The sequence below is a fragment of the Lepidothrix coronata genome, unplaced genomic scaffold, assembly GCF_001604755.1.
Source record: "Lepidothrix coronata isolate B3197 unplaced genomic scaffold, Lepidothrix_coronata-1.0 Scaffold59, whole genome shotgun sequence".
Taxonomy (NCBI): Eukaryota; Metazoa; Chordata; class Aves; order Passeriformes; family Pipridae; genus Lepidothrix; species Lepidothrix coronata.
In genome coordinates this window covers 4279761-4303950 of record NW_016690239.1, presented here as the reverse complement: position 1 = coordinate 4303950, position 24190 = coordinate 4279761, and the positions used below count along the sequence as shown (strand labels likewise).

General features: G+C 39.2%; 2 protein-coding genes across 10 annotated transcripts; one reads left to right on the top strand and one right to left on the bottom strand.

Moving 5' to 3' along the window:
* Positions 1 to 1953: 1953 nt before the first annotated feature.
* On the bottom strand, positions 1954 to 7515 carry THNSL1 (threonine synthase like 1). Of its 8 annotated transcripts, none has more exons than XM_017817090.1 (3): positions 7319 to 7515; positions 5612 to 5704; positions 1954 to 5171 (listed from the first exon to the last, which is right to left on the bottom strand). In XM_017817090.1, the coding sequence occupies exons 1-3, from the start codon at positions 7472 to 7474 to the stop codon at positions 2892 to 2894; spliced, it is 2529 nt and encodes an 842-aa protein (XP_017672579.1). In that variant the 5' UTR covers positions 7475 to 7515; the 3' UTR covers positions 1954 to 2891. The 8 variants fall into 8 exon arrangements, with proteins under 8 accessions (XP_017672579.1, XP_017672580.1, XP_017672585.1 ...); XM_017817091.1 differs by having other exon boundaries at positions 1954 to 5168; positions 7319 to 7513; XM_017817096.1 differs by having other exon boundaries at positions 5612 to 5699; positions 7319 to 7391.
* Positions 7458 to 19129, top strand: ENKUR (enkurin, TRPC channel interacting protein). Of its 2 annotated transcripts, none has more exons than XM_017817099.1 (5): positions 7458 to 7570; positions 11799 to 11944; positions 13086 to 13306; positions 15118 to 15264; positions 18745 to 19129. In XM_017817099.1, the coding sequence occupies exons 1-5, from the start codon at positions 7473 to 7475 to the stop codon at positions 18916 to 18918; spliced, it is 786 nt and encodes a 261-aa protein (XP_017672588.1). In that variant the 5' UTR covers positions 7458 to 7472; the 3' UTR covers positions 18919 to 19129. The 2 variants fall into 2 exon arrangements, with proteins under 2 accessions (XP_017672588.1, XP_017672589.1); XM_017817100.1 differs by having other exon boundaries at positions 7495 to 7734; positions 18745 to 19128.
* Positions 19130 to 24190: the final 5061 nt, after the last annotated feature.

Here is a 24190-nt window from a genome sequence, read left to right as displayed (position 1 = left end):
GGTACAACTGCTCATTTTTTTACTTACTCAATTTGTATCAGCTGCTATAATGGCTCATGCAATAGGAAAACAGAAACTGGAAGTTTTACTAATACTTTCTACTTCAAGCTTGAGTTACTGCCATAAACTTTGAAATACTGATTGAGTCACGCCAAAATAAATCCCCTGCTAGTTTAGTTCTGACTGGTTTATCTGACAGTGAGTTATCTCAGGGTAGGATGTCGGCTTCTAGTCTAATCTTAGAACCTCAGCTTTCTCTTTCAGGTACTTTCTATGAAAACAAGCTCTTCTTTGAAGACATTTTTTTAAAGTATTGTAACTGTATGACAAATTGACCTGTGATGTCAAATGGCATTAAGCCCTATGGAACCAGTTACTGTAGGATCTCCACTGAGTTCTGAAGCTAAAACCAATTCCTGTTCCAGTAATTCAGTCCAGGCAGTTGGCTTTGTTTGGGTTTGGATTTGTTTGGTTTTTTTAAGATTTAGAATTCTGGTCTTGTACTGAGCACATCCAGAGAAAGCATTAAATTTTTTTTCCACTTGGAACTACTGTAAGAATCGGACTGAAGCATACAGAAATACAAGGTGGATGTGCCTTATCACCGACACAAGCAATGCTTCTTTTTTGGCAATATGCTTATGCAATTCTTTCTTACAGAACTTGGATTTTTTTAAAAAATTACATATTTATGGTCTTTCCCATGTTGTGTCTGGAAAATGACAATTCCCCTGCCACGTGAGGAAACTGAACGAGTCAGGTCTTTTCAACCTGGAGGAGGTTCAGGGGGCACCTCATCAGCTTTTCAGTACTTCAGTGGTGGCTAGAAAGAGGACAGAGGCTCTCTCTTCACAAGGAGACACATGGAGACAAAGGGGAAGTTGCACCAGGAGAAGGTTCATCTTGATATAAGAAAAAGATTTTTTCCCAGTGAGGACACAATCAGTGGAACAACCTCCACAGGGATGTGGAAGAGCCCCATCGCTGGAGGTTTTTAAGACGTGCCTGGGCAGGGTGCTAGATAATCTCATCTAGGCTCCCTTTCCCACAAAACGTTGGACTGGGTGATGTTTTGAGGTCCCTTCCAACTTGGGATGCTCACGATTCTGTGAAAACAAAAACTTATTTTTCAAAGTTACTGCAGAAATAGTGAACGAGGATTGAGCAGGGAAAAGAACTACAAAAGTTCTAAAAAGGTATCCAAGAATGGCATTACTTAAAAAGCTATTGTGTTACACCTACGTTATCAGCTACATTTAATTATACTGTATAATGCAGCCACTGTGGCAAAGTGCTTGGGTCTTTTACCTTAGGCTGAAAGAAATTCTTTAAATGACAATTCTTTAAAATAGTTTACTAGGTGGTGTCTTCTTCACCTCTAATGTGGCAAGAAGGTGCCTCTAATGTGGCAAGAAGGCGCACAGAGGAAGCTGTCAGATATGATAACAGTTCAAAGTCCCAAGTGAATCTTGACATCTAGCAAATGTTGCCTATCGAAGAGGCAAAAAATGTTAACCATTACCAGATTATTTGAATCTTGGTGGGAAAGTCGACCTCCCACCTGATGACGGACAGCTCTTTACCTGTAACTGTGTGCCACTCAAAACTAGCCAGTACATCATTTCGCCATATATCTTAGTGTGAAATGTAGTTTATTTTATGTCATTGCCAAATATATCCCCAGGTACCAGAATACATTTCTCCATAACCACATGATCTCCTAGTACAACCTACTCTATCTTTTTTCTTCAGAAAAAAACAATAAAGAGCCTGTCATTAGCAAAACCACACAGATCTATTTTAGGTTACATAACGAATACCTCTGATGCTATCACACTGGAATTCATCCTTTGCTTTCCTTGATGAGATGTCAAGCAATTTGGGAAGCTTCTTTCTTACACTAATTCATGCAAAGCAAGAACCGAATAGAACATCAAGGCCGTTAACTTAAGAAAATAGGAAAATAGAAGTAATTAGAACAAGAAAGCTCTATGATGTCAAAGATAAAACTTATAATGCAAAAAAATAAATGTAAATAAAAGGCAAGGTCTGGTTGTTATTTAAGAAGACCGCTGGTACCACTAGCAGATTCTTCTATGGGATTAAAAAAGAATTCTAAAGTTGAAAGTTGAAACAGAAAACATACAGGAGAGAGACCACAACACACTGGAGGAAGAGTCACATCTCAAATATATTAAAAATAGTGAATCAAGTATTCTATTTGACACAGGAAAATATCTGGGAGAAAAAAGTGTGAAAAACAAAAAGACCAGATTTTTTTACATAAACACTGGCCTCATGATACATAATAAAACATTATACAAAAAGATATCACAAAATTCAATGGTTCTTCACTGGTTCAGGGATTAACAATACAACTACACTTCAGTCTTTGTAGTGAAATCCATTCTCATTAGTAACATATGAACATTATTATAGTATCTTATTATGTTTCAGTGCCCTAAGTGAAATGAGTTAAAGTTTAATTAATCACCCACAGACCAAAGGATCACATCATTGTTGCAACAAAACCAGAGCTATTAGTTTCAGAAAGGTCAGACTTCATTATCTGTGTCCTTCCATGGAGGACACTTCAGGCTTCTGAAGGAGACAGCACTGCCAAGGAAAGCCGGTAGTGCCGGCATCTCTACTGTGTCTGACCTTCAAAAAGATATTCCAGTCTTTTACACTCTCAATTCACAGCCTTTCACCACCACTAGAAATCTCACACATGTTACTTACAAATACTGTTGAAAGCTTGGCAACTGAGTATAAAACTGTGGATGTTGTACTGTGGACTGGACACAGCCCAGGTGAATGACGGATTTAGTAAAACATGCAGCTTGTTAAGAAGGTATTGCAGTTGACACTGGGGACATTGGATCAGTTGCTCAAAAAACTTTCATGAAATGATTTTGAATTAAGGTTTCTATATGGTGCATCAGCACACTCATATCAGCAGCACAGACCTGGTGATCCCCATTCCCTGTCTTTTTCAGGGTCTCTAATAGGCTCCAGTGGATTGGAGGCAGAGCGCTGTAAGAACTCAGCAAGTGAAGCTGACTTAATGGATTCTGGTTTATTTCTGCAATCCTCAAGGCCCTCAAGATAGCAGGTGCAAACTTAGAATAATGAGCTGTAGATGAAATAATAATCGGGCAAGTTCTATCCTGCAATCGATCTGCAACTACTTTAGCAACAGCTGTGTGCGTATCCAAAATATATCCTGTAGTACTGTACACAGAGTGAATGGCAGCTAGACAGTCCTCCTCAGAGCACCAGCCAGCCACTAAGTCCTGCTGAAGTTTTTCAAGTAGATCTTTCCGTAGCTGGAAATGGCCCTGATTTTCCAGCTGGTTAAATAATTGTGTTACCAGTTGTCCATCTTCATTAGCAATCAGGTGCAAGTATCGCTCAAGATTGGAGGACTTCAAAATATCTACTGCTGATGAAAAAGTAGGAATTAATTTTCTTCCCCTCAAATCATAAACACCTGTTCTTATGAAGTCAGTCAAAACATTGTTTTCATTGGAAGCACAAATACATTTTCTGATAGGAATTCCCATCATTTTAGCATAGAAAGCCGCTAATATGTTGCCAAAGTTTCCTGTAGGAATGCAAATATCCACAGGGCTTCCAAAAGGAATAATACCTTGATGAACAAGATCAAGGTACGCAGAAGCATGATAAACTATCTGAGGAAGCAGTCGTGCCCAGTTTATGGAGTTTGCTGCAGCTAAAGCAGTTCCATATTCTACTGTAAGAAAGCCAGTAAAATCAGAATTAGTAAAGATTTGCTTTATAGCTGTCTGGCAAAAATCAAAATCAGATTTGACACCCACTGACCATGCATTTTCTCTCTGACAGCCAATCATCTGAGATTTTTGAATTGGGCTTACTCCATCCTCAGGAAAAAAATTCATCACAGCAATTCTCCGTTTGTCAGTGTCATGGAGACGACTAAAGCCATCTAGGACAGCACTCCCTGTGTCCCCAGAAGTAGCTACCAGAATCAAGTAATTGCAGCTTCTGGGAATGCAGGAGGCAAATAAATGTGGCATCAACTGTAATGCAAAATCTTTAAATGATGCTGTTGGTCCATGAAATAACTCCAGAAGAAACTGATTGCCTGCCAAATGCCTTACTGGGGCAACTTTAGAACAACTAAAGTTTGCTCCATAAGCAGTTCCAATAATTTCTGCCAGCTTAGAAGCAGGAATATCAGCAGGATGTATGCATCTTTCTAGTATGACCTCAGCTCTTTCAATATAAGTTGCTTCTATCAGACCTTGCCATTCTCCAGCAGTGAATTTTGGAAGTCGTCTCTCAGGAACAAAGAGTCCTCCATCAGGGGCTAAGCCCTGAATAACAATGTCACTGAAATACTTATAAGAGTCTTTTTCCATACTCCTTCCAGACCTACTAGACCGAGTTGAAATGAAAGTTTCCAGTTCTGAGTCTTGGTATCTCTTCACAGCATCAAGTACCTTTTCTGCTACAACCTCTGCGGCAATATCCTCTCCACAAAAAACACGGATGTCGTACCACCTTTTGTAAAATGGCTTCCTAAACTGAAGTATGTCCTTGAGAGAATTACCAGCAGACAGGCCCACGATGCGATCCACTGCCATTGATTTCAGCCTGCTCATAATGACTCTCGTGGGCACATCCAGATACACAACTATTCCATTTTTCTTCACGTGCTGCATGCCAGCAGCATGCATTGGATTGGACCCACTAAGGGAAATGACACTTCCAGATGCTGAAAAATTCAACAGCGCTTTTCCTTCCTCCTCTAGAAATTCCTCATAACCAACGTCCTGCAGTTTTTCTGACACACTCATATTCCAGGATGTTTCAAGGACATCGTCATCTATGTCTATGACAGGGCAATCTAGTTTCTGGCCTACTATTCTCCCAGTCGTTGTTTTCCCAGCACCTGGAGGTCCCATCAAGATAATATTTTTGTTTCCAAGAAGAGAATGGCTTGAGAACCATGACTTCCATATCTGTGCAAATGCAACAGGTCTTGAAAGCATCAGTTTTAAACACATGCTAGAAAGACTGTTTTGGGTTATTAGTCTCAAAGGCCGATACTGAAAAATGTGAAACATCTTCTGATGAGTTATTGTGGGGGTTTTTCCAAGGCAACTTGACAATCCACTTAACTGCTTCGGAAAGAGAAAAAAAAACAGACAAAAAACCAGTAACCAGTCCTTCAGCAAACATCTAGGAAAAAAACCTAAAGGACATAAAATTCAGAACAAAACTTCAAACATAAATCCAGCTATGACTTCATCAGTGCCAGGGAGGTATTTTTCAGAGAAAGACTCATTTCGCTCTCCTGCATAGTTCCAGCTCATTTCCACTGACAAATTCAACTGTTTGCAAATAATATTGTTCACAGAAATTCAAAACCAATTAGTTTTTCCTCTATTAGACTTGCTTTTAACTACACATTTACAAATCACGATTAACTTGATTACCTTCTTGTAATCAAAATGTTAACAAAATATACATTTGTCCCACCTCCCAAGTTAACTTTGATTTTTTTATACTTTCTTGCTGCAAAAACAAATGCAAGACCCACTTAAATACACAGATAACTCACAGTGTTGTGCAACAGCAAGGCTGAATGAGTTGCATTCAAATCTCTTCTGAAGGGATGCCAAACCGAGCAAGGGATCTGTGAAGAACTCCTATACTGGAATTGTGTTGAGTGTAATTTGAGGGGGGAGAGAAAAGGGAGGGAAAGAGAGAGAACACATCATGAAGACACTCTACCTTCCAAAAAAAGTCACTAAGAAAGATGGATTTCCAAAAAAGATTAAGCAAGAAACTCCTGACATTGTGCTTTTTTTGCTTAGAGAAATAAACACCAGTATCAGCACTAATTGCAGCACATGATGTTTAGGGAGGTCAAAGGGGGAAAGACTCTCAAAATCTCCCTAAAACTGAGGAGGAGGTGGGAAGAGCATTTGCTCAATTCTGTGCAAAAGATGAGCTTGCAAACAGTAAGTCTGCGTTTGCATCCAGTGCTGTGACCTGGTGGACATGCTGTAATTACAAGACATAGAGCGAAGATGGGCATATCATACTGTATATGCTTTTTTTCCCTCAATCCTTAGCGAGTCATCCTGTGTAAATACAAGTTTTTTGTAACAGTCATTAAAAAGGAAAACCAAACTGCAAAGTGTAATATCCAGTATGAATATAAAGCTGCAGTGCAATAGTAATGCACTCTAGTGCATTATGTATGTCTATATTCACAATAGGGACAGAAAGAGATCTTTGTATTAAGCTTGCAGATGCAAAAGAGTTACATTCGGGATTAAAAACCCCCAAGAATGTAGAGACAGTATTTTTGTGACTTTATTTCTTGAACTTAAGAATCACTTCAAGCATTATGTGTGAACTAAGGGAGTACAAACCACACCAAGCACAGTCCTGCCTGCCATGTCCAGCTTCACTAAAGATTCGCTTGCAGCTGCAGTCGCTTGGTTTGTGCTACCCAGCTGCTGAGTGTAACATCTGGGCTGCTCTATGAATTTAGACCATAGGTATTGTTTGAAATCAACTTAAGTTAACCTGGTGCAAAATCTTGCAGGGAATTTTTTATCCAGCTACTCATTTCAACCTACTGCAGTGTAGCCCATCTTGCACCCACCCACATAAAGCACATGTACACAGATGCCCGCAGCCATTGAATGCCACCTGTTTCTTTGAGATAATGTTTTGTTCCAGTGGCAAAACTTTTCTGCAAAACCAGCTAAAATTAGCCATCCAACTTTAGATATGAACCCCCACGCCAGAAGGGTGTGGTTTTGTTGCAGCAGAGCTCACACTCAAACCTCTAGTAAAATTTTATGCTTTGGCAACACACCTCCACCCTTCACCTGGACGTGGGCAGCACCTACACACCATCAGCAATGACCCACCATTCTGTCACCCACTGCCGGCGACAGCCCTAGTGAAAACCGGGCCGTGTTACTGGGATAGACATCAGATGATGCCCTGGACCAAGATCCTACACCGGCTCTCGCCTCAGCAGCTCGACGCGCCCTGAAGGAGCCGAAGCGTGGATGGGCGGAGGGACGGGACCGGGGGGACCGCACCCACCCACGCACCCACGCGGCCACGGCAGCTCCGGGCTCCCATCTCCCTTCGGGAGTGGCGGCGGCACTCCTGTCCTGTCCTGTCCTGTCCTGTCCTGTCCTGTCCTGTCCTGCCCTGCCCTGTCCCGGCTCGTCCCACCCCATTCCTCCCTGTCCCGGCCCGGTTCAACCCCCCGCGCCCTGAGCGCAGCGCGCGCACGTACCGGCGGGGGCGGGGACCGCTGCCACAGGTGCCGCGCGCGCCCACCGCGCGCCCCAACGGCGCACGCGCAGCCGAACCGCCCGGCCCCCTCTGACTTCACGGACGTCCAGTGCGCATGCGCCGCCGACAGGTGTCGGCAGCGGCTCCGCCCCGTCATGGCGCCGTTACCCGGCAACGGTTTCCCTGGTAACGGACAACAGGAGCCGGCCCGGCCCCGCCCGCAACCTCTCAGAGGCCAGAGCTCCGCAGAGAGGTGGGAGCCCCGTGTCCCAGTCCCTCAGCGAGGCGGCCGCCCCTCGGGGAGGCGGGCGCTTCCCCGCGCCTGGGGTCTCGCGGCGGGAGGATGGCGACGCAGAGCGCCCAGGACGGTGCCTGTGACCCCCCCCCCCGGGCGGAGAAGCCCGTCAAATCCGCCGGGTACGTGGTTGTGACAGAGCCACTTGCAGGCAGGGAGGCTGGTTCTGTCAAGGAGATGCATCTAAAGAGGTGTTAAAAAAGACCCCAAACAGACTAGTTTTTGAATAGTTATTGCTCCTCAGAAGGACGTTGAGGTGCTGGAGCGTGTCCAGAGAAGGATAGTGAAGCTGGCGAAGGGGCTGGAGCACAAGTCCTATGAGGAGCAGCTGAGGGATCTGGGGGTGTTTAGCCTGGAGAAGAGGAGGCTCAGGGTGGACTTTATCACTCTCCACAACTGCCTGAAAGGAGGGTGTAGCCAGGTGGGAGTCGGCCTCTTCTCCTGAATCATGGGTAAAAAGTGACAGGATGAGAGGGCATAGGCTTAAGCTGCACCAAGGGAGGTTTAGGCTGAACATTAGGAAGAAATTTTTTGGTGATTAGACATTGGAATGGACTGCCCAGGGAGGTGATGGAGTCACCATCCCTATAGGTGTTTAAGGAAAGACTGGACATGGCATTTAGTGCCATGGACTAGTTGACATGGTGGTGTTCAGTCACAGGTTGGACTCGATGATCTAGAAGTCTTTTCCAACCCAGTTGATTCTGTGGTTCTGTGATCTGAGGGTTTACATCCTGCTCCATGAGATGATGATTCCGTTTAGTGTCTTCAGTGTCATCTTGTTCACTGATAATTTACAAACACTCTTATAAAGAGGAATCACGTGATGTCTTTGTTATTTGCACTTACAACAACTTCTCGGTAATTAGCTGAAAAGTTGGCTTTTTAAATTTATTTTTCTCAGTGCCCCACTTCCATACTTTCTGTGTGTCAGGTTGACACTGTTCTTCCTCTGACATTGTTTCTTTTGCTTCTCTTTCTCACCTCTTACCTTAAAAATATAGAAAAGACCTTTTGCCAATAGTTAAGCAAATGTGTTAGGTTTTTTTGAAGTCCCTATTAACGTAAGAGAAAACTGTTACACCGTAGTAACAGAGTTATCTGTTGTGCCAGGCACCCACCCAAGCCACTCCTATCACTCCCCTCCGCAACTGGAACAGGGGAGTGAAAATATAATGAAGGGTTCATGAGTTGAGATAAGGACCAGGAGAGATCACTCAGCAAATACTGTCAAGGGCAAAACAGACACAAATTCAGCATAGTAATTGAATTTCTTACTAACAAAATCGGAGCAGGATATTTTTCTTCTTCAATATGTTATCACAGAGGCGTTACCACCATTCCTGATTAGCCTGGCCTTGGTCAGTGGTGGGTCTGTCCTGGAGCGGGCTGGCATCGGCTCTGCCAGAGATGGAAGAAACTTCTAGTAGGTTCTCACAGAAGCCACCTCTGTATCCCGCCTGCTATCAAAACCTCGCCACGCAAACCCAGTACATACACTGAGCATCTTTAGTAAAAGGTTAATGTAGGTCATAACTCAACAGCTTTAAAATGAGTAGAAGTATCAGTGATACTCATTAGAACAAAGATAGTTATCGCTTTTCAGGTAAAAGGATTTAGACTTGTGAGATTCCTAGTTCTTAATCTTCTCCATGTAGAAATAGATTGTTTGCTTGTTTGCTCCCATTGTGAATGGACATACTTTTGGAGGTAGATACTTTTGACAGACAGAGGAAGGTGAAAGGACAGTATGGCAAAGCACACACACTAAATCCATTCTTGTCCTAATACCATTTGGGGATTTCAGTACTCTATGACCATCAGATTCAGTTTAGGCAAGGGGATCTTGGTTTGGATATAATCTGACTGAATCCCCTTCTGATCTCATTAACTTTTGTTGTCACCCCACTTCCTGTTTTGGTTTACAATGTGACAAATATCCAGCTGGTAACAACAGTGTCAAACCTTGTTAAGAGCATAATTTGACCAGTTTAAACTAATGCATACAAAATCTAGTCTTTTGTGGGTTTTGTGGGGTTTTTGTTGCTTTCTTTTCTCAAATGAAATCTTATATATTTCACTCTCAGCTGATGAGTTACTGCTCATGAAATCACACCAAGCATTCTCATTTTCCCCAACTTTGGTGTCCCAAGGTTACACTTAAGGAAAATGTATAGACTTCTTCTGTCTTCTTATAGATGTATTGTCATTTTTCTCCTTGCGAAATGATGAAGGATTAGATTCTGAAGTCTCCCATAACCATGTTTTCTTCCCTGCAACCCTCTCTGACCCTATGATATTGGTATGTGACATATTTAGCTACTTCCTTGGCCTGAAAAGTCACTGAAAAGAAACAACTGCCACATTACTTTGTCCAAAATAATGCCTATAGCTGTCTACAAAAGATATCTTTACCTTATGGCAGTATGTAATAAACTCAGTGTCTTCTCATTCATTTTCTCATTCCAAGTCTCTGTGAACCCCACTAGGTCAAACTCCTCATAAAGTCAGTGCCTTTTTCTCCTGTATGCCTACAATGCTACTCCTAGCAAATGGTGAGGAATGTAATTATTTATCAGTTTGATGGGTTTGTGCCCGTCTGTAGCTGTTAGCTGTGAATTTAACAGAAAAACTAAATAAAACCTCATTCCTTACTTAGAAGTATTTATGGAATTATGTGTACTCTCATGTACATAATCCTCTTTCTGATTTTGGAGACCAAATCTCCAAAACACAGAACAACTCCTCATTTTTAATCAAGTCCTCTAACATGTTCTAATGTTATGATCATAAGTACAAATACATGCATTGGGCATTCGCAGCTCACACACAAGGGCTTTCATCAGTGTTGCTACTATGATACATGTTCACTAGCCCAGCATTTCATGGTTTCTTTCTTCTTGTTTTAGTATTTCCATAAAATAGGTTGCACTATATGTAATATATAGAAATATAACTATATATATATAATATAATAATGTATCGTACAACAACATAACAAAATTATATAAAATATATACATATTATGTATGTTATATGTAAAATATACAGGGGCGGTGTTTCCTTACCTGAAAATGTGGTATAGTTTTTTTTCATAAACATGTTTTTTTCTGTAAAAGAAGAGCAGATTTTCATCAGCTTTTATCTACCATAAATTATTGTGACATGTTTCCTAAAGATAGACTGATTTTAGAAGGTACAGTGAGGTAGCCTTCGCTTCAGGAGCAAGGAGTTCTGCTCCCTCAGGCAAACATCTGTGCCAGCTCAGTCCTTCAGATAGAGGCAAGATGTTGCTAATCAGCTAATGATCAGCATTTGGCTTCTTTTGCAGATTTTGATTAAAGCAGAAGTAGCAATGCCATATGCACCATTAGACCAAAACAGCAGTGTGTGCATACCATGTGCATACAGCTTTTCATGTCTGATTTTCACATAAGCTGTTCCAGTGCCAAGCCCACCACTGATTACAATTGTTCAGGATAGTAGTTTGGATCTGTGCAATATAAGAAATATACAGTGTGCTGTGCTATTTTGGAGCAGTGACCCATCTCATCTAATCTCTCATAATAGTCTGTAACAGATGGTTCAACAAGAACATTGAGACAGTGATACAGTGGACAGTAATAAGAAAAAAATTATGATCCAAGACATTCTGTCCAATTCTTAACTGTATTGGACATCTTTTCTCAAGCATAAATCACAGGCTCATAGAACCACAGAATATGCTGAACTGGAAGGGACCCATCAGGATCATCAAGTCCAGCTCCTGGCCCTGCACAGGATGCCCCAAGAATCACACTATGTGCCATAATGAATTCATGCAACTACTACTCAAAGCAGTTTATTTCCAAAATTAAGGTTTTGTTGAGTTTCAAAATGTCTGTGTTCAGTATTTATATTTGGGAGCCATTTCCCAAAGTGTGATAATATTGACCTTAAAGACACAAAAGCAGAAGGAAGAAGCAAGCTAACTTCAGAACCAGAAAACCCATTTGTCAGTGCAGTACTGGGTTTAGCCTTAGCATGGAGGTTGTGTGAATGATGGCCTTTATTTGGGAGAGAGTACAAAAAAAAACAGCTTAGGCTTTTGCCATGAACTACAGAAAAAATGTATATTCTTTTAAGAAGTATTTTGAATACTTTTTCTGACTCTTAACTTCTTTATGGTTATTTTTTAACCTCTAAGGTTTATATCCAAATTAAGAGCATTTGTGAAACACGAAGCAGAGAAAAATAAATCTCAGTGGAAAACTATGGGGCCAGCAAAAGTTGCAGTGCCATCTCCAAATGATTTCCTGCAGAAACATTCAAAGGAACCCAAGCTAGCACCAAGTAAGTGTAGACAGGAAATGCATGCAATGAGATGTATTTTTTAAAATAGAGAGTTAAGCCCGTGTGTCCTACAGTATGAAGTTATGGCAAGCTATTGGGTTGTAAAAACAAACCTCAAGAAAGTACTGCTTCATGGGGTCAGTATCAGGAAACCAGCTGTTGTAGGAATGAGCTCTGTCACTTGTGACATTACACTTATTTTTTGTCAAAAAAGAACATGAACTCAGACAGCTTGAATCAAATCATTATCTTTGACAATGACCATGTATTAGAGTTATGTCTAGTGGGAAATATGGTGGGAAATATTGTCTTTCATCGCTCACTGAAAGTGAGACTACTCAGGAGACTACTGAATTTCTGTTGGTGCCTTGAAGGAAGGATTACACTAAAATGGAGCAGTTTCTATATTCTCTGGAAGGTTTGTGAGAAGTTGTTTACAATGGTTGGGGAGCAGCAAGAGCAGGGCTCTTCCCTAAGGAGAGATGAGCCCAACATTGAGGGCAACCACAATGCAGGCTGGGCAAAGACCTCAGGAAGGGGTTGCAGTCCCACCATGGCAGAGGCAGGAAGGCAGGGCAGGGTGGTGAGGAAATTCTGTCCTGTCAGTGGCCCTGTGACCATCAGGCAAAATAGGGTAACAGGCCAGGTCCCTCCACTGATTCCACATAATTTTCAGGACTAGGACTAGGGGCAGGTATGGTTGAGACAGTTCAGCCAGGCACTGACAGCACAAGGCTGAGCTGAAATAGGGTTCCTGAGCCCAAGGGTGTGGGGTGGCTGCCCCAGGTGAGACTGGATGAGGCCATAATTACCTAAGGGCATCTCTACTAAAAGTAGTTATAATTACTTTTGGAAAGAGTCCTGTACTGCTGCAGTTAAGAGGAAATGAGTGACATATTATAAAGAAAACCTATCTGAAACAATATAGTATTTCCCAGGTTATAAAACTACTGTTAGGCCAAACAAGCATAGTTATTTTCATCACAGTTCACTGACAGTCAATTCTTTCATTGTAGATATTGTTGGGTTCTACTTTTATGTAATTCTGTACATAGTTATTTTACTTTGAAAAATGTAATAACATTAAGTTGCAAAGTTCCTCATGGTTATTGCTGAGAATGTTTACATGCTCTATTCACAGGAAAAAAAGAACAGGATGGTAAGAAATTGCCTGCACTATCAGTGCCACGGAGGACGTATCGCCCAGTTATTAGGATTAAAAAGAATTTTATAAGTAGAAATGCACTTGCTGTTATCAGAGGGGTACCTAAAAAGCCTCGACATTTTTGTGTTGATTCAAGACAGGGAGACAAATATCTCCTTGAACCTTCCGGACTTGTACCAAAATACATTAAAAAAAAGGTAAGTTTTATTAAGTTATAGTGGAAATACTATTAGCAATGCATATTTTAGGTTCCCTATTCCATTCTCCTGTGAAATGTTTATGGTTCTTTTTGAGATGTTTAGATCCACTGCTGTTTGTGGTGGACATTTTAAATTCATCAAGAACAAGTCACTGACACTAGAATTGTGCCTTGCCTTTGCTCTGCATTCATTTGCTTTGGTGTCAGCCAAAAAAATTGGCAGAATGATGGTGCTAAAGCAATAGCATATGTATTGTATTGGGAATCTGGGGAGGATCTAATGCGGAAACAAGTGGAATTCTGTGATGAATGACTGTTGGCTCTTTAGGAAAGACAGGCAGGGAAGAAGAGGGGAAGGTTGCCCTTTGACTGAAGAAGCTGTTCAAATATATGGAGCTCTTCTATGGAATTGTCAATAGGCTGGTTGAGCTCATGGGTCAGGATCAGAGGAAAGGCCAGTGAGTGTTAAAAGCGTATCTGTTATGGAGCACCTAATAAGGTGAGGAACTGGATGAAATCCCTTTAAGCAACTTGAGGAAATCTTCAGATCACAGTGCAGCTTATGGAAGACTTTATGTTTCTTGATACCTGCTGAAAGGACAACACAGTGGGATGAAAGAAATCCAGAAAGGTTCCTGTAGCATGTCAGCAACAGCTTTCTAACATAAATGGTGGATGAGCCAACCAGTGGTTATGCTCTTCTGGTTCTGCCACTTACAAATGAGAAAAATTGGTCAGGGGTATGATAATCACTTATAGTCTGGGTTGCACAGGCCATGTAGTAGTTCAAGGCCCCTTCCTCCTCAGGGAGGTGGTAGTGTACAGACCCGGTACTTCAGGAGAGCAAACAGCAGCCTATTCAAGGGACTGGTAAGTTGGACCCCATGTGAGACAGCTCTGGAAAGCAAAGAAGCTTGAAGAGAACTGACATGCCTTTAAGGACAACCTCCTCCAAGCAGAGGAACAGTCCATTCTGCTACTCAGAAAACAAGATATATCAAGAGTCTGGCTTATCTAAACAGGTAACTCATGACAGAGAATTATGCAAAAAGAGATAACATATGACATAGCTCCTGACATAAAAGATGCAAAAAAGGACCTGAAGTCCTTGCAGTACCTTTGCATGGCTAAATATATATATAAACAATGCTAATTGTGGTGCTACCCAATACTAAAAGATTTGTGAATCACTTAGCATTTAGTTGTAGTTTCATTTTACAAAAGTTAAGGCAAAATAGATGTGTTTCCCCAAGACCATCTGGGATATTCAGAAGGTATTTTTTTCTCACAGAAACAATTCTGTCAAAACCAGTATGGGATAGTTTATCCTTCTTAACTAGTCCAATTTTTGTGTATGTGTGAACACTATTCACTCTCTTCTGTGGCATGCAACATTCAACAAAAATTAGGATATAGGAAGAACTTTTCAAAGGAAGTCTCTTAAGGAATGTGTTTCCAATCGTGGAATCTGACACCATGTAAAAATGTAAAATAGCTCGCTGTCATTAACAGATTTCAAAATCCTCACTCAACCATCAGTTCTTATGAATAGACGTTTTAGCTTCTGTTTTCTGTTGTCTGCCAAGGTTGTAAAAAGAAATTGAAGAGAATTGTTTATACATTTTACTCAGGCTACAAAGACAATCATGTTTGATACTTTTAAGAACACAGTGATTTAAGATTTTAGTGCTCAGCAGCACAAATTGTCATTTCAAGCTATTTTTGCAAATGTAATATACTATGGATGACAGGTATCTCTTTGCTTCCTTCTTAAAAGCACATATAAGGAACATCTTCTTACCCTTATAGGATTATGGTGTTACACCAAAATATGTAACACAGAGAAATGAAGAAATTAAGAGAGAGGAGGAGGAATATGAGGCCAGTGTTGTGGAGCAGCTCAAGAAGAGAGCCTTGAAACAGCTATCTGATGAAGAAAAGACAAGTCTTCTGCAGGTGCATATTTTGATTTAGTGTAATTAGTAATATGTACAAAAGATTAAATAAGGTAGTGTAAGTCCATAAAAATAATAAAAATATACTGGAATTTTTTTAAGTGAGACAGATGAATTAGCTACTTTTTCACTAGATGGAGCTGTAGAACAGTTGTAAAAAACTGAAAGGAGCTGATCTAGCTGCAGTTTTAATCCAGTTTTCAATTCTGTTTGATTCCTATCCCCCTTAATGACTTGGAATTTCAGTGAAACTTCAAAGTGCGGAAAATAACCTATATGGATTTAGTGAGAGTTAATCATGGAAAAACACATTTCTTTTCCCAGCACAGAATATTGCCCCTTTTATTGGCAGTTTCTATCTTGACATTGTGACCTTACTGACTAAAACATAAGGTCATGCTTTAAAATGTGGCAAAAAAAAAGAAAACAGAATTAAATTGCAATATAGTCGTAGAACAATGATAGAAAAATCTGTATTTTGTCAAGCTGTTTTGGATACTGTCTTTCATACAGTTTTGATTGAACAAGATTTTCTAAAGAGAAAGAATACCATGAAAGAAATAGAGTGTAAAAGAGACATTTTAAAAGTATATCCCACCCGTGAACTGGAATTTTTGCTGACCACTTTTTAGCCAAATTTCCTATGAAAATGAAGCCTACATTACTGTGATATCTGTTTATCAGTCTGTCCCTTAATAACTTGCTCTTAGCATCCACCTGAAACAAATTAGTAGATGGATGGACAGCTTCAAGATGCTGAATTCCCACAAGAAAAAAAATCCAGCAGAATATCTAAAGAGAAAACAGTGTCTAACTCCCTTGCAAAGACGAACCGGTTAATTGGCAAGGTCTGAACTGACCAGCACAATGGTGTCTCTTGCTTGTACAGCAAGCAGTAGAAGCTGGGAAGGAGTATGGAAGAGAGGTGAGGGTATTGCACTGAGAGCAATAAAGAACAGAACAGCAAGGGTGAAGATTAAGATATTTTTATGTTGGGAAAGGCACAGGATAAGCTCATAGTCCAACAAGTTAACTATGCAACAAAAATATGTGCAAAAAAGCATGTGAGTTCAGCTGCTCACAGTTCTGCATTTAGTTTGATTAAAATTATGCTCTATATTTTTAAAACACAGTAATGCACTAAAATATTTTTTAATTTAAAAGTTTTTAGACTGCTTTTATTAACTCAGTATTTTGTACTTTTTTTTTTTTTCCAAAACATTTGCTCTTTCATGGGCTTACTTATACTGTTATATTGTCAGGAGGAATTAGTATCCCCAGGGTATGTGGCTTCTACCCAGTGCTCAGCTGTAGACATATGGGAATTCCTGTCTTTTAAAATAATTGACATTGCTAGTGAACACATGTGCACTATCTGATTTGAAAGAATACGTGGCAATAGATGCCTGAGACCAAAGTCAAGCCTCATGACCTTAAAATAACAAAGGGAAATAATTTGTGCCAACATTTTTTGAACTCTGCATTATGCTTACTTTGGTTGGGATTTTATGAGAATAAAAGAGAATATTGATAAATGCAGTACATATTTCGCACTGATCCAGCATGTATTAGAATTTTATAGAGAGAGAGCTGGATATTCAGTTTGTGATCTAGCCCATAGCAATAGTGGTCAGCATATTACATTGCTGTTGGAGTTGCTGTGAAGGAGATATTTATAGAGAGAGTCTTGATCTGCTTTTGATCTCTCCACTTTGTAGGGATAGAGCAAATTGTGATGAGTGCATGCTCTAATATTTTAAAATTTACTGTTTTTTCAGTGATTTCCAAACTAGTTTTTACTAATGTACACAAAGAAGAATTATTTAAAAGAAGCCACAAATCACTCTTCTATGAAAGTTTTTTGTAAAGATGATACTCATGATAATATATTTGTAAACTGTACCTGATGCCTGGTAGTTTACAAGCTTTATTAAAGTACTTTACAGCCTTGGATTGCAAAGACAAGTATCATTACAAGGCAGTAAATAAATATCCTTGTTGCTCTATGTTTCCCATGTCAAGGTAGGGTTTTTAAATTTATGTAGATATTTTTATATGAAGATTGTTGGAATAACTTTTATGAACACTTAGATGCTTAATATGAATATGCAAAAAGCAGGAATTGCCATGCAATAAATATACTGGTTTGAATCCGTAAACTATTTGTTCATATTAAGAATTATGTTTTTCTTAGTGTTGGCAGAGAGAGTTCATTTTTTTCTGTTAAATCAATTCCTACAGTCGACAAAATCAGACAAGCCTTTAAACACAAGAGCCCTCGAGTTCTGAAATAGAAACAACAATCTTCAAAACTAAATATATATTAAGAATAAACTCTCTAAATTTAACTTCAGTATCTCCATCAATTAGCCAGTCAGTGAGAAAAAACTGCTTAATAATAATAGAAGACATGAGGTTGGAAATCATAATGTGCCATACAATAAGTGTGCTGGCTGAATCCAGTTTTAATTATGGAAGAGAGCTGAAAACTTTAGTTCCCAAGAGAGTAACTTCAGTTCTTTATTTTTGAAGATACTTTGTGATATCCTTTAAGGTGACAGAAGTGAGAACCAAATACACTTTCAAGAAGTGTTTTCTCACTGACAGCTATATTGTGTTATTTACTGATTGCTGTCTCAGTTGCTTGTTAGGTACAGTTTTCCTGAGGACGTTTGATGTACTGAATAAACTCTACTAAATCCTCATGTATGCGTGGATGGGATGTGCAGATTTTGATTATACTTTTGAGGAGAGAAAGTAAGAGCATTTGTTGCAGTAACTGTGAGGATGTAAAGACAAGATTTAAATTTTATATTTCTACCACAGTCTGGTTCCATTCAGCGTATATTGCTGGATAAAAGTTTGTCTCTGGTGTTGAATTACCAAGTTTATGAGTAAATTTTGGATTATAGCATTTTAATTTTTTTTTAGGCAGGGTTTTAGTCTCAGAGTTTTATATATGGAGGATACAGTTTGCTTTATCTAGTAAGGTAATTCTTGGCACAGCAACATTCAAAAAAGGTAGCACTGAGTACTTACTGAAATTACTGTTGATAGGGTCAGTGACAGCTGGGGGTTTTAGTCCAAATGATAAATAAATTGCCTATAGGTGTTATTGTAAATGTAGATTAGAAACAGAATGCAATTCTTTAGAATTTTTTCAGAGTAGTTTACAGAAGCTAAAATATTGTGGGATTATTTGGTGTCCATGGTCTGAGAAAAGTCTCAGTTACAGAAAATCAAGCTGGGGGTGAGATGACCTGAAACTGCTGCTGAATTTTGGCTGGAGTTCCAAGTATTGAACTTTTAAGGATTTAATTAATTTTGTCCAATTAAGATGATGACACATTATACTTATCTGTTATTTTTACATTGCAGTGACACCAAATGCAATATTAATAAAAAGGTCAAGTCATTTATGTATATATTGTTCTTACTTTAAGTTTTTCTCATATATTTCCTTTTTATGTGATGGCATTAGGGGCTGAAAAAGAACTGGGAGGAAACAAATCGTGAATTTCAGTGTCTTCCAGTACTAACAGACACCAGGTACAAGAAGATGCATAAAGCAAAGGTGGAAATGAAGTTGAAACAACTGGAGCATGACATAGAAGCACTCGAGAAGCACAAATGGGTCTACATTGCAAATGAGTAAGGACTGTTGTTCAGATATTGCCTCTTTCCTCCTTGTTTTCTATCCCTACATCTCCAAGAAGCTCCTCCCTAAATTCTCAGAGGAAACTGTTACCATCAACTATTCAGAAGCTAATATTCAACTAATATAAGTATGTAGCTTCTTTAAAAGGTTGTTACATATAGCTGTCATCTGTACAATTCACAAATGTTTGGAAATAAAATTCTTAACTAAACTTCGAGTGTAAATCGTGAATTTGTTATTCTTTGTAATTTTTACTAGCTGCTAAGATTTCTATAAACATAATACAAAAAACATATAAAACCCTGTTTCATATGTTTGGAGCACATCTTTCCTTGCATAGCCAAAACAAAGGGAAATAATTGGCTGCTGAAGACAGCTTGGTAAATACAACTTCAGGATGGGATTGCTTCTGGACTACATATTAAAGGGCTGTTGTGCTTTATTTAAAAGCTTGAGTGATTGTATTTCTAAGCAGCTTGGCTTCTGTAAAATATTTTGTGTACTCATTTTTTGTTACCAAAACCAATTCTTAATGTGGAAGCCTATAATAACATAGACTTCACACAATACAGATACCACATGTAGCTTGCTGTGTGTTTTTACGAGTAAAGAATTCTGTAATACTGTAGTAAATCTAAAACTAAATTAGAAAAATGTGTTTTGATTGAAATTATATGTGTGCTGTTAGAAGGAAAGCAATATACTAGCATCGGAGTCAAGACTTAGGCAGAAATTATATCAGCACACTATTGCAGTTGTTTGCAGAGAAGGAAAAAATGTTTTTGTTTCCTACTGCTTAACCTTTTCTTCATAGAATCGTAGGTATTGTTTGGGTTAGAAAAGACCTTTTTCAGCCTTTCAGCCTTTTCTGTATAGTATCAATCACTACACCAGCAGCTGTTGTGACATCATAGTATCTGACGTCAGCAGAGGATGAAGTAAAAAAATCTGAAATTAACTATGAAAAGCCAGATTTTCACGTACATTAAATTCCTTTCCTAAATTTGTGAGGGAATGGCTTGGAAGACTTCACAGTGATTCTAGGCTCTATTTCTTGTGCATTTTATACCTGTCTATGACGTGAACTAGGAATGTGTGGGTGAGTAGGAATGTGTATTTTGTTCTCTGTAACTTATTGTTAAGAAATCATGTTCATTTTCAAAGGATATAAGCTGGAAGAAAGCTGCAGATTTGTAAAATATGAATTTAATTTACTTTTTACTCAAAAGAATTACTTGCACTGTATATTTTAACAAAACCACACCAATTATTAGCACTTAATAACATGTCACATTATGTCCTAGTGAAGATGCTGTTCTTAAGAAATGCAATACAACCAAACAAGGCTTTTCTTCTGGCTTAAAATATAAAACAGGATTTGACTCCAAAACAGCAGGCATTCCCATTGCCTCCTTCTCAGCTTTTAGTCGCTCATAGACTATTTGCCTGAATTAGGTTAGGATGTGGATTTGGTTCTTCCATTTATTACCAGTGCTAACTTTATGGAAATGCGAAGTAGGTGGTGTCCTATCCTGAAATTTGGGACAAGCAGCTAGGCCACACTTGGAAACATGCATCATTCACCAGTAATAATGACTTCTTTTTGAAATTGTCAGAAGAATATTAATATATTATTGGGAAGTTAGGAAGTGAGTGGGCAGAGATGCAAAAGTGTTCCTGCTTAACAGGAGAGGGAGAGACTAAAGCCAGTGTCCTTCTGTAGCTGAGTGGGCTGTTACCAGTGTCTTTCAACAGTACTGTGGGGTTTTTTTCATAAGCCTCATATAGTTCTTTGCAGGTAACTCTGTTGCACACAAAATGTTCCCCTCTTGAGACATGTGAATAGCTTCTGTCACCCCATGGAGAGGCTATAACTCCTTTTGATGTGTATTCCATATGACCTTCCAACACTTCTGATTATGGACAAAAATATATTATAATGAAAACCATTGAAAATACACACAGAAGGACAACATCCTTACCCTCTGGCTCCCTCTGGGAAGTTTGATAAAATAAATTCACAGAATCCAAATAATGTAACTCTGTATTTATATGTTAAGGAAATGCCAATAATTGAAAGTGTAATGTTCATGAATCAACTAGTATGTACCATTGGTATAACAAAACGAAGAAGGTGAATAAACTCAGTTCCTTCATAAAAGCTATTAAATATTAACAGAAACAAGTCTGTCCACAGGCTAAGAAGTAGCATTACCAGTTGGAACATTCTCTAAATTCAGTAGTTAATTACTGATAATCAGTGAAGTAATGAGAAGAAATGCTTCTAGTCCTTCATAATTATCAAATTGGTAATTTTAAATTGTCTGTCTTATATTGGATAATCATCAAAAACCATGCAAAAAAGGGCATGAATGCTCTATTGGTCAGTAAGAGTTACATTGCCACAAGCTGAAAATATTTCCTGTTGGAAGTTGTGCATGACAAAACTGTGTATCTAATTTCTAAAAATAAAAACATGAAATTATGATAAATATCTCAGTGGCTGTTCTTGAGAATGAAACTATTTATATTCAGGAAGGAAGGGATCAGATATGGCATCGTCACAAACAGAGGGAGTTCCTGATTGTATGGCTTCGATAGAGCATCAGGTCTGGCAGGAGCATATGGGCTCCATGTGGCTGGTCTCAAGGCATGGTGGCTTCTTGGGCTCTGCATGCATTCCTGGGGACTAAGTCTGGGACAGTTCCTCAAAATCTTCTTTTCAGAGGGATAACCTCACTCCCCTCGTAAAACAGAAAGGACAAAATTCTGGGGAAAAAAAATAATATGGGAGAAATGCCTCACTGAATTCATTTTCCTTGGTCTCTGTAGGTGGGTTTTATTGTAGGAGGGCACGTTCTGGCCCTTTGTACACTTTGTGGAAAACTAGTACCATAAACTCCTGCTGTGATTTCTCTGCCATAAAGCTAAAAATCTAGGCCTTTCACTGGCGTACATTTTAGGGAAAATGTCATATCTAACAATTTCAGCCCTAATGAAGGTAGGCATCTTTCAGATAAGAAAATTTCACATATATGCAGCTTAATGATAGTCCTAGATAAATGCTAGCCCTAGTAAATACTTTCATCCTCGGCTTTAGGATGCTTATAATATTAATAATATAATTACAGGAGATACAGGTGGCAAACCCTGTTATTAAGGTTGTCTGACACTTCCCATAGTTGAGGAAGGCAGCTGCTGAGCCCTGCAGCTGATTGGCATTGTCCACTCCAGTAACTAGAGGTGTATTGAGCCTGACCAAGGAGGAGCAGCCATTTCTGCCATGAAGGGACATCTGACATGGTGATGAATACTTGACCACTGAATGCCTAAATTGTATTTTTTTTCATTCTGTGTCAATCTTCCTCCAGCTCCTTTTTGTCATGCAAAGTTATGTAAATAAAATGTGAGTAAATTCAGGGGTTTTACCCTCCAGGCTAAGCAGTGGCATTATGGTATAAATGCAAGGTGAGTTGTTTCTTGTTTGTGTTTTCTTATTTACTGTTTAAAGGGTGGTGATGTACATGTGACTGGCATTTCACTAAGTTATGGAAACCAATTTTTTTCTAGACTGTACCTCCAACAAATGATTGTAGACAAGCAGACATAGCCAAATAGCAGGCTATGTGCATGTCAGCTGGACTTGTTGATGCTGCTACGAGAATGAACTTCTGTTCAGTCACAGTACTAGCCTGTGGTGTTAATTCATTATTCCACGCCTGCCTCCACATTGACTCCACAGCATGGAGAAATTCACACAAGCATGCAAACACTGGAATAATTTCGTCTTCAAATCTTTCCTCAAATGTCCTTTGCAATATTTCCCACCAAAAATTTAACAACAGCTAAACTGCTGGTGAGCTGAGATTAGGGTTTATCTCACTGACCTGTGCAGTTTCCTTGAACTCCCCTGGCACTGTAGCCCTTTCTTTCTTGTCTTAGGCTTAGATTGTAAGTTATCTGTCATGTGGATCATCTCTTTCTCTCTTTGCTTAATGTCTGACACAATAATATTTTTGTCTGTAAGTAGAGCTCCTGTGTGCTTATAATAATAGTAACAATAAATATGATCATCTGGGGATGAATTAAGACCATGAAACAAAGGGAACAGATTCAAGTTGTTTACTAAAAGGATCTGTTTTCCAAGAACCCTCATCTCATTTGTTTCAGCAACTGGAAAGTAGGAGCTGAAGGAAGATTTAAAGCACTTAACTTATTCCCTGGAGCAATATGATTTATTCATGTCTTTGTCATAGAATGTTTTTGAAATGCAATGGTAAATGACATACCTGGCTTTTTCACTGGTAACCATTAATACTGCATTTCTCATTTTTGGGGTTCCTGAGTTCTGCAATTTGAGCCCATCTGTTTCAAATACAGGATATGTGTGACTAAAATTAGAAGTATGCTTTAAACCAAGACAGCACTATGTAGGAGTTTGAATGCTGTTGGTTACTGAGAATTATTGAAATTAATGTTTAATTTCCTCTTGCTAGGTGAAAGCCCCCATATGGAAAATTCAGGTGACTCAATCCTCTAATTCCCAGAGCTGCTGTAAAGATGGACAAGTACTTCTAGAACTGTTTCCATATTGCTTTGAGGTCCATATTAAAGCTGAGGAAGCAATGTAGTAATTCTCTCTTTGAAGGAAGAAATTCCAGTAGTGTTCAACGTGTGGCCCCAAGCACTGCACAAGGGAGAAACAACCACATTTGCTGTTTGCTCAGGAGGAATGATTTTTTACACAAACAATAAAATTAGCAAATGCTCTAAATCCAGCATTCCAGCACCCTCAGGGAGCAGGCCATTCTGTGCAGCAAGAGAACTGTTGCCTGGCCAGCCATGAACATTCACTGCCCTACGCTACAGGAGAACTTGCAGGACCAGACTGTTTTTGTGACTGCACTGTTTACTCTAGGCAAGCTGTGAAGGATACAAAATTACATCAAAGATGACTGAGCTATTCTGGGAAAAAAACCCTTAAACTGCTACTTGTTGTTTAAGACAGTCAGAATTCTTTTGTTTGGCAGACTTTCCCAAATTTGTTTTAATTAATAAAAACAGAAAAAGGAGAGATGAAGCCAAGTGAACAACCTCCTTTAAAAAGAAAACAATCTCTAACAGTTAAATTCATTACACTGGGTGTGACTATATAGTTAAAATTCCCTGACTAGCCTTCATGAACATGCATGATGAATTTGTCATAGGATATGATGTGAGCAGCATTCCTTGAAAATAATGCTTTATCATTCAAATGTCAATATCTGTA

What these genes read in the sequence shown, in the direction of transcription:
- ENKUR (XM_017817099.1), top strand. Translation starts at nt 7,473, where the DNA reads ATGGCGCCGTTACCCGGCAACGGTTTCCCTGGTAACGGACAACAGGAG. An exon ending in GGAACCCAAGCTAGCACCAA is followed by an intron (nt 11,945 to 13,085) that starts GTAAGTGTAGAC and finishes CTCTATTCACAG; the next exon opens with GAAAAAAAGAACAGGATGGT. An exon ending in CAAAATACATTAAAAAAAAG is followed by an intron (nt 13,307 to 15,117) that starts GTAAGTTTTATT and finishes TTACCCTTATAG; the next exon opens with GATTATGGTGTTACACCAAA.
- THNSL1 (XM_017817090.1), bottom strand. Translation starts at nt 7,474, where the DNA reads ATGACGGGGCGGAGCCGCTGCCGACACCTGTCGGCGGCGCATGCGCAC. An exon ending in AGCGGTCCCCGCCCCCGCCG is followed by an intron (nt 5,705 to 7,318) that starts GTACGTGCGCGC and finishes ACACAATTCCAG; the next exon opens with TATAGGAGTTCTTCACAGAT. An exon ending in CCTTGCTGTTGCACAACACT is followed by an intron (nt 5,172 to 5,611) that starts GTGAGTTATCTG and finishes CTCTTTCCGAAG; the next exon opens with CAGTTAAGTGGATTGTCAAG.